General features: G+C 33.0%; 1 protein-coding gene across 2 annotated transcripts; it reads right to left on the reverse strand.

The window, feature by feature from the left end:
* Nucleotides 1-228: 228 nt before the first annotated feature.
* Nucleotides 229-7,171, reverse strand: LOC18048647 (mitogen-activated protein kinase kinase kinase YODA). Of its 2 annotated transcripts, XM_006439465.2 has the most exons (12): nt 7,029-7,171; nt 5,391-6,149; nt 4,476-5,216; nt 4,028-4,115; nt 3,850-3,912; nt 3,406-3,566; nt 3,204-3,279; nt 2,810-2,869; nt 2,609-2,716; nt 2,201-2,440; nt 1,677-1,765; nt 229-1,562 (listed from the first exon to the last, which is right to left on the reverse strand). In XM_006439465.2, exons 2-12 carry the CDS (start codon nt 5,933-5,935, stop codon nt 1,037-1,039), a joined length of 2,697 nt encoding a protein of 898 aa, XP_006439528.1. In that variant the 5' UTR covers nt 5,936-6,149; nt 7,029-7,171; the 3' UTR covers nt 229-1,036. The 2 variants fall into 2 exon arrangements, with proteins under 2 accessions (XP_006439528.1, XP_024043817.1); XM_024188049.1 differs by lacking the exons at nt 3,204-3,279; nt 3,406-3,566.
* Between the last annotated feature and the right edge of the window lie 5,454 nt (nt 7,172-12,625).

Consider the following 12,625-nt stretch of genomic DNA (forward strand, 5'->3'; position numbering starts at 1 on the left):
CCACGATTAACATTTATATTGTTTTATCCTAATTAAATATAACATGTTATTAGATGTGTATCCTTCATTTATCTTATTAGGTCTTATTAGTTAAAGATATGAGCATAAACAATTAACCCATCCTATCTTAATCTAAGGTTAATATTGCATGTCCTAAAATAGAATTAATACAATATTGACCAATACAGCACATCGAAACCACACAACCCCAATTATTGTCAGGAAGAATTAATGAGTGCAAGTTAAATAGATTTTTTTAATTTGATGCAATGCATGCACGAATTAAATTACAGCAATATCAGTAGCACTTCTCTAACAAGCTGTGGGTGCTGCTTTGCTTTCAACCCGATACAGAAGCAAAATGTTAAAGACCTCAGTTGGGCAGCGGCAGATTCTGCCACTTTCACAAAAACCCGGACTTTCTTGACTTAGCTTCCAGCCAGTCATCTGTACAATAATTTTTTTAACCACCACCACATCGTCCTTCAACCCAAACAGTTGAGGTACAAGGAAAACCCTAGAGTCCGAAACGGTAATAACAGTTTTAATTCTAACTCCTTTGTTTTTCGTGTAGTTGAAATATACAGTTCTTTACAAAGGAAAATTTTCTTACACTGTAAGAACAGCTGAAGTGAAGAAGTGTCCACAATCCTTCTTGGTGATTTCATATTTCCCGCAACTGTTCTGTATTGAGTCACTGAAGTTGACACAAAGATTATGCCAAATTAACAGTGAAGGTGAAATATACATCTAGAAAAAGAATGCTTTGATCACTACCCTTTGCAGTAATTTGCGAGTCTGGCACATTATCCAGCCTCTAAATCCTATGGTATGTTTTGATTATTGCACACAATTAGATTGAGAACACCAAGGCCACCAAAAGTATATTGTAGTCTTCTGCAGTTCAAGCTTCCGGGAGACCCAACTCTTTGAATTGTCTCCTTGTAAATATTCTCTGGCATGATTTTGATGACAAAACCAACCTTGAGCATCAGGCACAAATTTAAATGCTAAGTAATCATCAAGGATTCAAGGACTATATTCTGTTAGTACGACCAAGCATTGGCAGGCCTGGATTCAAGTCCAGAGGAAGGTTTGACTTCCCATGATCCTTGGAGAGCTGCTGAGACTCATCATCTGCCAATACTGGCTGCCCATCATAGAACTCCCTGAGGTCCCCAGGGCCAGGCCGTCCAAATTGGTTTGCAAGGGCACTCCTGTCTGATGAAATTATTTCCCTGAAAACATGAGAGGCTTGTGACATTCCTCGAAAGAGGTCGGGATCTTGATACAGGTTGCTGGAACTAGAGTGGAAACTGTTTTGGGACCTTGGGGCCACTCCAATGCCTTCGTGTAAATAGGTTGATGGAGGCATTGGGTGATGAAAAGGGATAGCGCCACTTCCACCAGTGATAGGAGTGGATGAACCAGATGCAGTATGAGGACTAGAAATTGGAGAGGGAGATACCCATCCGCTGGTATGCTGTGGTGACCTTGGATGTAAAAGAGGACTCCCAATGGGAGAAACAGGGCATGATACGTTTCTGGGAGTATGTGCATCACTGGAGTGGAGAAGAAATTGAACAGGGAAAGATTCAGAGGACTAAACGATAAATGTCATCATCTATGTATCCTTATATTTATCATGGAAGACTGAGAAGGAGAGAGAGAACAACCTTGCTGAACCAGTTTTCAGACCCCTAGACTGAAAGTTTGGCACCCCTTCCAGGTCAAAGCCTGAAACAGTTCTTGCTAGTCCCATGCCCTAGCAGAGTGAGAAAAGCATGAGCCACAAAGCCAGTAATTAACAAAAACTAAAAGGCTAAAACAGCCTACTATTACAGAAAATATATAGAGAGAGTAATTCTGCAAAAAATAAAAAATAACAATAACACAGTTTCAATATATTACAGGCAAAAATACACTACATCGGGATGTGTATTTTTTTAACCTTTTAGCTTGTCCCTACTTTAATAAAGTAAGGATTCCCTTATTGTAAAATTCCTCATACACACACGCATATCCCTTGTTTTAATAAAGTAAAGGATCTTTTATTAGAAAATTACTAATTACTATATATGTATGTATGTATGTATGTATGTATGTATGTATGTATGCATGCAGGGAATAATCAACAATCTTTTCAATTTCATAATGAGCAGATCAAATGCATAACATGATGGCTGAATATTCAGGTTACCAGTATTCTCATTGCAACGGTTAATGTAGGTTTTGTTTCTGAAGGCTCAGCACTCAAAATGGGTCTCTCCAATGGGGCAGCATTTCCAACAAAAGGGTGCTCTAAGAGCTGAGCTGCCGTAGGACGATGTAATGGGTTCCGCTGTAAACACTTCCTCACAAAGTCCTTTCCTTCATCTGAAAGATGATCAGGAATTGCAGGAAGTTCCTTACTGTTTCCGATCTTGAACATAGCAGGAACCTTTAAAGAGGCACAGGAAATAATATCATTCTAAATGCTAGACAAAGAACAGGAGAAACCATTCACATTTTCAGCATGCAAACACTACCTCCACGATAACTATTAGCAGCATACAAATTATACAAAATAGAAGAAAAGCTAGTCCAGTTGAATTAAAATTTTACTAACCCCTTCATATTGGCTCCAAGGTGGTTTTGTAGTAGCCATCTCTATCACTGTACACCCAAGGCTCCATATATCAACAGCAAGATTACAACCATTTGAATTCTTTATGACCTGAATAAATCAATTAAATAAATAAAAAATTGTTACCAGAAAGCTTAAAAAAAGACTGTTGACACTAAGGTACGATAATATAATAATGCTGACCTCAGGTGCCATCCAATAAGGGCTTCCTTTGAACGATAATGGACAAGACTGCCCAGTGATCTGCAAATATTTTTGGTAAACTATATCAGAAAACAACCTCATGTTTGCACAGATAACTCATTCAAGTTTGACTTAAAAATAGGTTCCTATCACGCAATTATATCAAGCAAACTTCTAATTGTTCTATTCTAGGAAAATTAACCTACTGGTATCTACTAGATTTTTTTTTTCTTATTATTTATTTATTTGTTAATTATTATTATTATTATGTCTTTTTAACTGATTACCCAAACTCACTGTCAACTACTCTTGACAAATTATAGTAGCATAACAGTGAATGTTTATAGCTGTTGATTCTGAAACATACACTATGAATATCAGAAGAAAATCTTACATGCTTTGCCATCCCAAAATCTGCCAATTTCACACGGCCACTTGGATCAACCAATATATTTGCTCCTTTGATGTCTCTAAACAGGATTAAAACTCACGCATAAGCACAATAAAATTTAGAGGAAGAAGGACTCAAGAAGCTGACATCTGATGATTGTTGTTTCTAATGTAACTAAACAACAAATATAAACAAATGGACTCACCTATGGACAGTATTTTTAGCATGTAAATATTCAAGCCCAGATAAAATTTGTTGTGTGTAACTGCGAATAGCACTTTCACCAAGCTGTCCATAATCTTGAAGAATTTTATAGATGGAACCACCAGAAACATATTCCAAGTAGATATAAAGCTTGTCATCTAACTGTTCAAGAAATAAAGAGCTTAATTGGGTTAGGTTGATACAAGGTGTTTGATCTAAATCTTATGTTGTGGGACTACCAAATACCCCCAACTTGTAAAGCACATTTAAATACATACATAAAAATATACATGGGGAAATCATTGAGAGTACAAAGGTGATCCACTTATGCCATGGCAGTTTGGAAGAACAATCACAGATCACTTATCATTTCACACGCTCAAAATTGACAGCAGTAAGCTTGTCATGTGGTGAAAAATAACAACAAAGAGCAAAAAGAACTTACAGTTTCAGATCCATAATAACGCACTATATTCGGATGTCTTAAGCGACTTAGCAGTGCAATTTCCTGTCAGATACCATCAATAATGATAAACCCTTATTTTAGAAAGTATATAAGCTATATAAGACTGATAAATTCTAATTAAAAAAAGAAAGAAAGAAAAATAATCATAATAACTTACTTGGCCCAGTTGCTGTGCACTTTCCTTCGACTTTGCATCATCTGAAAACAGAGTAACCTCTTTCATTGCACACATTTCCCCGCTTTCACTATGGGCCAAAAGTAAGATAAATCAAATTAAAAAGGAAGAAGGGGGGGGGGGGAACCTAAGAAAAAATTATGCAAGACAAATAATAGATAACTTCGAGTATGAAGCATTAACAATCACAAGGGTAGGATCATTTTGAATCATGGACGTCCAACCTAAAATTCTATGGCAAAGACAATTACATGATGCCTAGAAGCCTAATAATAAAAAATTGCAACTGCTCTTCGAATTCATGTATTCCTGCAGCAATAGAGCTGCGACAGGAAAGTATAAATATTCATAGATGCAGAGTTTAGAATTCAGTATAAAAATGGAGTAGAAACATAAAATGATAATGGAAGTTGCGTATACACCTCCTTACCTGTTAAAACCAAGATACACGTGTCCAAATGTGCCTCTCCCAAGAAGTCGTCCTTTCTTCCAGCGTGAACCAGGACTTGTTGGATTCTCTACTCTACCTGGACTTCGGGGGACTGATGGAGATGTCGCAGTTGAATATGAGGGAGAAAATGGACAAGTATTAGAGATAGTTAGGGGAGGAAGGGGCAATCGATGACTTTGTTGTTTTACATCATCAGGTCGGCTACTAGGTGACTCACTAACTCCCCCTCCAGCTCGTGGATGCAAAGGTGTGACAGCACCACTGTGTATTCTGGAACTGGGACCAGGGCTGGTCATTCTGGGGCTAGGTATTGGAGAACACTCCGGGCTACACCTGCTATGCGGCCAAAATAGCTGGCCCGACATATCCCCACCAACTGAGTTATGCCCAGAATTATGACCAGAACCTGGACTAGAACAATGTCCAGACCCTAATAAAGCTATATCAGAATAAGGCTTCCCGGTCCAGAGACCAGCATTCAGAACTTGCTCCTGACCAAAGGCTCTCATTGGACTTCTAGAAGGACTAGATATTGAGCTGTCTGGAGCACTACAGAAAGCACCAGGAGGAGGGATTTGCAATTTTTGCACGTGAGAGCTCAAATGCCTTTTCTTTAGTGAGGCAGACAGAATATGATTATTGATCAAAAGATTAGCTGGCTTTATAGTCTCTCCAGAGCTCTTCTGATTTATAACAGGATACTTCGCCTTTTCCATCATGCTTCAGAAAAGGTCAAAATATATATATATATATATATATATATGTCAGAGATGAAACAAGGTTCAGAGAGAGGAAGGCAATTCAATGTGTGTAAGTGAGTGAGTGTGAGAGGAATGGAGATATCATCCTGAAGAACACCAACACGAATTTCATTGGCAGAGATGGAAAACTTACCTTGTAGGGCTGGTCACAGCAGATTTATTTCCATTTTCATAATCAGATGTGAGGGGAGTAAGAAGACGAGAGTCAGACGGGTCATCACTGTCTGTGGAGCTGTCACTAGAAACAGAAGCGGTTGCTAAATCTCCCTCAGCATCAATAGTATCCAGCCTATCAGGGACACATCCAGGCGTTGGAAGGGGCAAAATCATAGGCTTGGAACCTCTGTCAAATCTTGGTTTTGTTGATGCACTAATTGCAGACTCAGTGCGTCCGAGGGTAGCAAGGTGCACCCCAGGCAATGGAAGTGGTTGGGCACGAGACCTTTCTGCAAAACTTTGACAGCGTGATACATGTGTAGAGGGTGATGGTGATCTTGACGGCAGACGGGATAAAGATCCTCTTTCTGAAACAGTGTCATTACGACTTCTTCGAGTACCTCCTGATCTACTTTCATCAGATCCAATCTTAAATTTGCGGTGTATTGCATCAATAAAACTTTCCTTGGTCACTTTCTTCTTTTCTTCTTTAGATGAAGACTTCCCCCACCATGAAGGCATATTTATGTAACAAAAATGAATGAAGTACAGAAAAATTCCAACTTAAAGTTCCCTACTAAATTACATAAATAAAATATAACATGTATGCCAACATAACGACCAATCTTGAAAATCAGAAGCCTATTAATGAAATCAGGTCCCGGAATGCCAACCAGATAATGATGGTGACCAGAAAGAAACTGCAAAGAGCACTAACTCATGCTTTACTATTAACCTACACCAGAAATATTTCAATGAATGAACAAAATAGCACATTTAAAAGAACAAAATATCACATTTAAAAGATCTTGTCAAGGCAGAAAATAGCAAGGGAATTCATATAGAAAAATTTCTACCTATGCACACACACAATCTTCGTATTATATGACCAGCAAACTTCAAATTCATGGTACAAGCCAATTGTCTCAGGCCTCCAAACCATAATAGGATCCAGGCACAAAGCAGATATGCATGCAACAAGAACTTTTCTTTTATCCAAACACATTTTGAACATGCAGTTCAACAACACGAACAAATGAAGCTGCTTTCATCAGTGCCCCACTACCCATCACTTCTCAATTAGACATCCTACCCAAAACAAACCAATTTTCATAAACTCTAAAACATAGTAGGAATGACTATATATTAAAAAAAGGGACATATAATGTATCAGCATAAGAAAACAAGTGAGATCCCCGCTTTAGACTCACATTATATCCCATATTGGAACACAAGATGCTCAAAGCTCAATAACACATAACACACTCTTTCAGCGTGGATCTATAAACTCATCCATTCATATATCTAACTTAAAAACACAAAACTCAACACGACGGTAATAACTAAACCAAAGTCGAAGTCTTACAATCACCTTAAAAACAAAATCAAATAACTGGAAATGCAAAATTAATCTTAATTAAAGCAATAAAACTCGAATAACCCTCTTCAAACTCATTCTCCACCAGCTCATGAGCTCATTAAAACTCACAAAATCACAAAAATTACCAGCAAATACAGTAAAGTTACCAATTTTGCAGCTCATAACTGACATTCAAGATAACAAAATAAACAAAAACAAGAATAAAAACGAAGCAAAACCCAAATCATTACTCACAGCGTACAAGTGTAAGTCTCAGTCTCCAAAACAAAGAGAAACTGAAAAGGCTCAGGCACAGACCAAAATCCAAAGTGGAGGAAATGAGGGGAGAGAAAGATATAAACTTTTAGAGAGAGAGAGATTGTGCATGTTTTTTATTTGAATTTTTTTAATTTTAAGAGAATAAGATAGTTGTAATCTTGTCTTAAGCGTTAATTGTAATCAGAGATTTAATTAATTAATATCAAGTGGATTAATCATTAATTATTGAAAAATGGGTAGACCCGCTCGTGAGATGTGAGATGTGTGATGTATGATGTATGATTGTAACTTATAACATGTTACGTGGAATCAGAACCGTGTGTTTGACGCTTACGATGTCCTAAACTACATTTTCGTCAACGAGCGAGAGCGCGCGGACAAAGGTTACGGTGGTCCGCGATGCATGGAATCATTATTTTTTATTACTATTTCTTTTGACGGCAACTTTACTCAAATATATATTGTCTTCCATTTATATCAATTATCCCATTTTGCTTTACGCAATTGTTTTTTTTTTTTTTCCCCATTTTGTCCTCTTGAGGTAGGCTAAAGATGCCTTTTAGTGGATTATTTCTTTTTTGTCACACTGATTTTTAGTTTTTGCAAGGCGATGGCTTGTTTGTTGTAATTTTTTGGGTTTTTAACCCTTACACTTGTGAGTCATTTGTGAATTGAAAAGGACTTCCAAAATAAAATAAATTTAGGGTTGATGAATTTTCTGCTTATTTATAGGTATATGTATTTTTAATATTTGGTTATTGAATGCTGTTACTCACTATTTTTACATACAAATATTACATAGATGGTAGATAGAGAGCGCTAATATTAATATTTTTATATAAAAAAATTACTCATTTGAAGTTTAATTTTATTATAATCTATTTGAAACTCAATCCAAAAACTTACTCCAAAAAAGAAAAGACCTATTCTCAAATAAAAAAAAATAGTAGGCCTTGTGACGCGATCAAAATTTCTTATAAAACCCACTTGTAAATAAAATTACTTAAGTAACCAAGGATGATTTTATCCATTTCTTTAAATGAAAATTCAGTTAACACTTAAATAAATTAGTCTTTTTACATCCACCTCATATATATATATATATATATATATATATAAGAATTTGAAGTTAAAGTTATGGAAATAGAAATTATATAATATAAAGAAAATTATTTGTGATTTTAGGATTTGTATGTGTTTTATTAATAAAAATTTTAAAAAAAATCTTTTAGGTTGAAATTTTATTAAATGATGGTTAATTTTAACATATCGGGTTGTATTTACAAATTAAAATAAAGCATTTTAAGAAATAACTTCAAAAGAATTGTTATAAGAATTCTAAAGGGGTGTCAAAAACTTGACTCATCAAGAAAAATTATTACACCCACAACATACGTAATGAGGTTGAAATCTTTCACTACAGTGATAATTAAAATATAGAAGGTATTGGTTGACAATTAGACTGAAATAAGGTGTATTGATCGAATAACTTGACACAATTTTTCTCATTGAAACATAAGATATATATATATATATATAGCCCACTTGGATAGATTTGTAAATCTATAGTAATGATGAAAGTATGCCATCAAAGGTGACAGCACGAATTTGAAAATTAAAGTACGAGAGAATTTTATGATTGATAAGGATCAAACTACAATTATACCTTCCCAAAATTTTGATAATAAATAAAACGCACGCCGTTTCATTTTTTATACTCCATCTTCAAATAAAAGTCTAGGCTGATTATGATAACCTCATTGCCCCATTATTTTAAGATTGAGATTACGTAAACCAAAGATTTAATTTAACTTAGAAATCTTAAACTAATACTGATAGGAATTTTTTTTATATTACAAAATTGACCACTTTTGAGGGCCTTCAACTAAATTTTCGAAGATGATAAAACATGGGCCAATAAAATTAGAGTAATGATACAGCCACAAACTCTTGTACAAACTTATTTTGTACAAACTGACGTGGCATTAATTCATTGGTTGAATGAAAATATAAATTAATAAAAATAAATCATGTGGACTAAGTAATTTTTAATTCAACCAATCTTATCATGTCACATCAGTTTGTACAAAATAAATTTGTACAAGAGTTTGTGGCTGTATCATTACTCATAAAATTATATAAGAGAACAAAATTTTTTAAATACACGGAGTGAGAGTGGATAGTGAAAATAAGTAAATAATTCTTGTGTTTGAAATTTAGGTTGTAAAAAGATCAAATTTCGATGGTAAAGAGTGACCTCTTTAAAACTCGGGTTTTAAGTTTGACGTTCATCAATAAGAGTGTATTAATAGACATAACAAAAATAAAAAATTGGGGTGAGTATAATAAGCAACCCAATCTAAATTTAAATTTGGAATTAGAAAATTTTATGGTTTGGTTGCACGTCGAGGGTTAAAAGTAAATTTATTTATTTATTTGAAAAATAATTTAATTAATAGTAGCTTATCATTATCAACTACATAATAGAGCATATAAAAAAATTATTGAAACACTGTAAAATCAAATATATGTGAAATAATTAGTATTAGGATTATGATGAGTTATCTATTGAGATAATTGAAAATGTTAATGTACTAACAAATTAAAATTAATAGGTTGGGTTGAGTGTTGTGGGTTAAGTTTTCTTAACCCAATGACCTATTAAAAACGAGTGCAACTATTGCCACCTTTTAAAATTCTCTTAAAGATCCTCTTGTGTTCATACAAAAGCTCGTGCTATTGTTCAAGTCAAGATGACATTTCATTAGACAGAGATAAAACTATACTAGAGATGAGCAGAAAATAAACTTATTGGCACGCCATGAATTCATACTTTCTATATTGTAATAGCCACTACAAATTACAAGAGAGTCGAGACCAAATGACAATAACTGAAACCCAAGCACATAAAGAGATAAGAAGAAAGGGTTTCCTTTATTTCCTTTTATCGACTGAATTGAACATGCAATAGAAGGCATAGAGATTGTGTGAGCAGCAAGAATTCATTAGAATGCTTATATCTACTTGGATCGGTTGAGATTCCAGTATTTTTATATAACTTGTTTTAACCTCGAATTTCTTAGCAATAGAATCCATATTGGTATTGTGGTTTGAACAATAGAAGGGTCAGGTCAACCATATTTGGGGCCTCAGACAAATGATTTTAATTAGGTCATCCTAAAATTTGAGGCCAAAAAAAATAATAATAATAATTATATTATAAAATCAATTATTCCAACATCTGTAAATGTAAAAATATTAAATAAAATTTTCTAATCTACTGCTGCTAATGTGTGAACTTTAAATTCAATTATAACATTTTCACTTACCAATTCTTCACTCAAATTACATCCTTTTGACTAGTCTTTTATTAGATTAAACTAATTTTTCTAGTTTTCTATTTTTTTAAGTTTTCTGATACAGATTTATTTCAAAATAAATAAAAAGGCTACATCATCATAATAATAATAATAATTGAAAAAGAAATAAGAACAAGTAAATAACACACCTATTTAAGAGAACAATAAAAAGGTAAAATCAAGAATTTGAGATGAAATCATAACTAACTTTTTATATTTAATTGTTTGAGGATTTGAATAATGATTAATAACCATTAATAATAGAGAAAACTATCTAATTTTTTTTTCCTTGAGTGGAAAGTAGAGGAAGCATGTTTGTTTATTTTTTCTTCTTCTTCTTTTTTTTTTTTTTTCTCTCAAAAGCACCAAGAGCATATCGGGTCTTGTGTTGTTAGAGGAAAAAATTTAATGAATAATTAACAAAATGTGAGCCTTTTATAGCGGTTCAAAAAGAATATATAACTTTTTAATTATAACATACTAATTCTAACAATAAAATAGAGATTTTCTAGAATTGAAACTATTAGTTTAAAGGTTTTGTAGGAATTAAAACTATGAAGTATTAAATTAAATACAATTTGTAGGAATTTGATAATTTATTAAAGAAAAGATAATTACAAAATAATAATAACCTTCAAATTCACTTTCCCCTTTTGTATACAAAATAATTGTCTAATACAAATGTGAGACTTTCATATATAGCAAGCTCTAGGCAACTGCCTAGGTTGCCTAGTTGTTTCAAGCCGCTTATGAACAACATAAGAATTTAATAAGGAAGTATAAATTAATAGTGTGTTTACATTTCTAGAATGGGAATCGAAATAGAGGAATCATAATAAAAAACATGTTTACTTGTTAAATTAAAGATGGGAATGGGAACGAAATGTATGAATCCCACACAGCACTAAGGAATGAATACCCAGATTCTGAATCCAGTGGCGAGTATTAGAAACCCATTCCCCTCCCCATGACGAAAATGTCCTCATTCACTTTTTATTTTCCAAAAATACCCTTATGCCATATAAAAATATAAATTAAAAAAAAAAAAAAACAGAAATCTCTAATCTAAGCAGTCGACCTATCTCATCGCTCTCACCTACAAACGAGAGCCCACCACTTGATTTCATTGTTTGTCACCGATCTTGCACCAGTCATCGATTGAAATCGCATCGTTGTTCATCATGTGACACTGTCAGTTTCATTTCAAGATGAGGAATAGATGGAGAAGAAGAAGAAACAATAAATAAGAGAAAAATGAAAAAAAATAAATAAATGAGATGAAGTAACGAAAACTAAGATAAAAAGAAAAAATGAGTTTGAAGATGGAGAATATATGGAGGAGGAGAAGAAACGATAAAGAAGAGAAAAATAGATAATAAAAACTAAAGGAGAAAAGGAGAAGAAAAAGTAACGAAGAAGAATTTGCAAGAGAGAGAAAAAAAAAGGAAAAAAAGGTGAAAAAACAAACAGAGAGAGAAAATAATAATAAAAACAAAAGAGAAAAATAATAATTATTATTATTATTATAACTATTTTAATTATTATTAACAATAATTTTATTAATAATAAATTATAATTCTATAATAAATAATGAAATAATGGTAATAATAAACTAAGGGTATTTTAATAAATTAAAATAATTCATTCAAATTCCAAAGCAAAATAAACACATCAATAGTAATACAATTCATTCCAATTCTAATTCCAACAGATAAAGTAAACAACTTATTCTAATTCGCATTCCTCATTCGAAATATGCCAATTCGGTTTGATTCAATTCCACCAAAAAATTAATTGGTTGACATTTTTTGAACCATTTGGTTCTTACTAACCGAAAACCAGTCGATACTATGTTAAAATGAAAAAAAGAAAAGAAAATTGTTAACACACACACAATAACATTTTTTATTAGTAATTTTACATAAAATATGAATAGTTAGTGATTATAATTGAATTAAATTAAAAAACTCAAATTTAGATGAAAATTATGGAAATTTTGGCTAAAATTAAAGAAAAATATTAAATTACATGAACTGAATCATATAAAACTGAATTGAACCAAATTGAAACAAAATAATTTAGTTCAGTTTCATTACTAAGTTCAATTCATATTTGGTTCATAATTTCTTGAACAGATCGGGTTCGATTCGGTTTAATTTTTGAGCAAAATCAAACTGAATCGATTATTGAACATTAATATCTGAGCTCTTAAAA

The sequence above is a fragment of the Citrus clementina genome, unplaced genomic scaffold (assembly GCF_000493195.1).
Source record: "Citrus clementina cultivar Clemenules unplaced genomic scaffold, Citrus_clementina_v1.0 scaffold_3, whole genome shotgun sequence".
Classification (NCBI taxonomy): Eukaryota; Viridiplantae; Streptophyta; class Magnoliopsida; order Sapindales; family Rutaceae; genus Citrus; species Citrus x clementina.

Coding starts and splice junctions, on each gene's coding strand:
- LOC18048647 (XM_006439465.2), bottom strand. CDS start 5,935: ATGCCTTCATGGTGGGGGAAGTCTTCATCTAAAGAAGAAAAGAAGAAA. Junction 3,913..4,027: donor GTGCACAGCAACTGGGCCAA/GTAAGTTATTAT, acceptor GGTATCTGACAG/GAAATTGCACTGCTAAGTCG. Junction 1,563..1,676: donor CTGAAAACTGGTTCAGCAAG/GTTGTTCTCTCT, acceptor TCTCCACTCCAG/TGATGCACATACTCCCAGAA.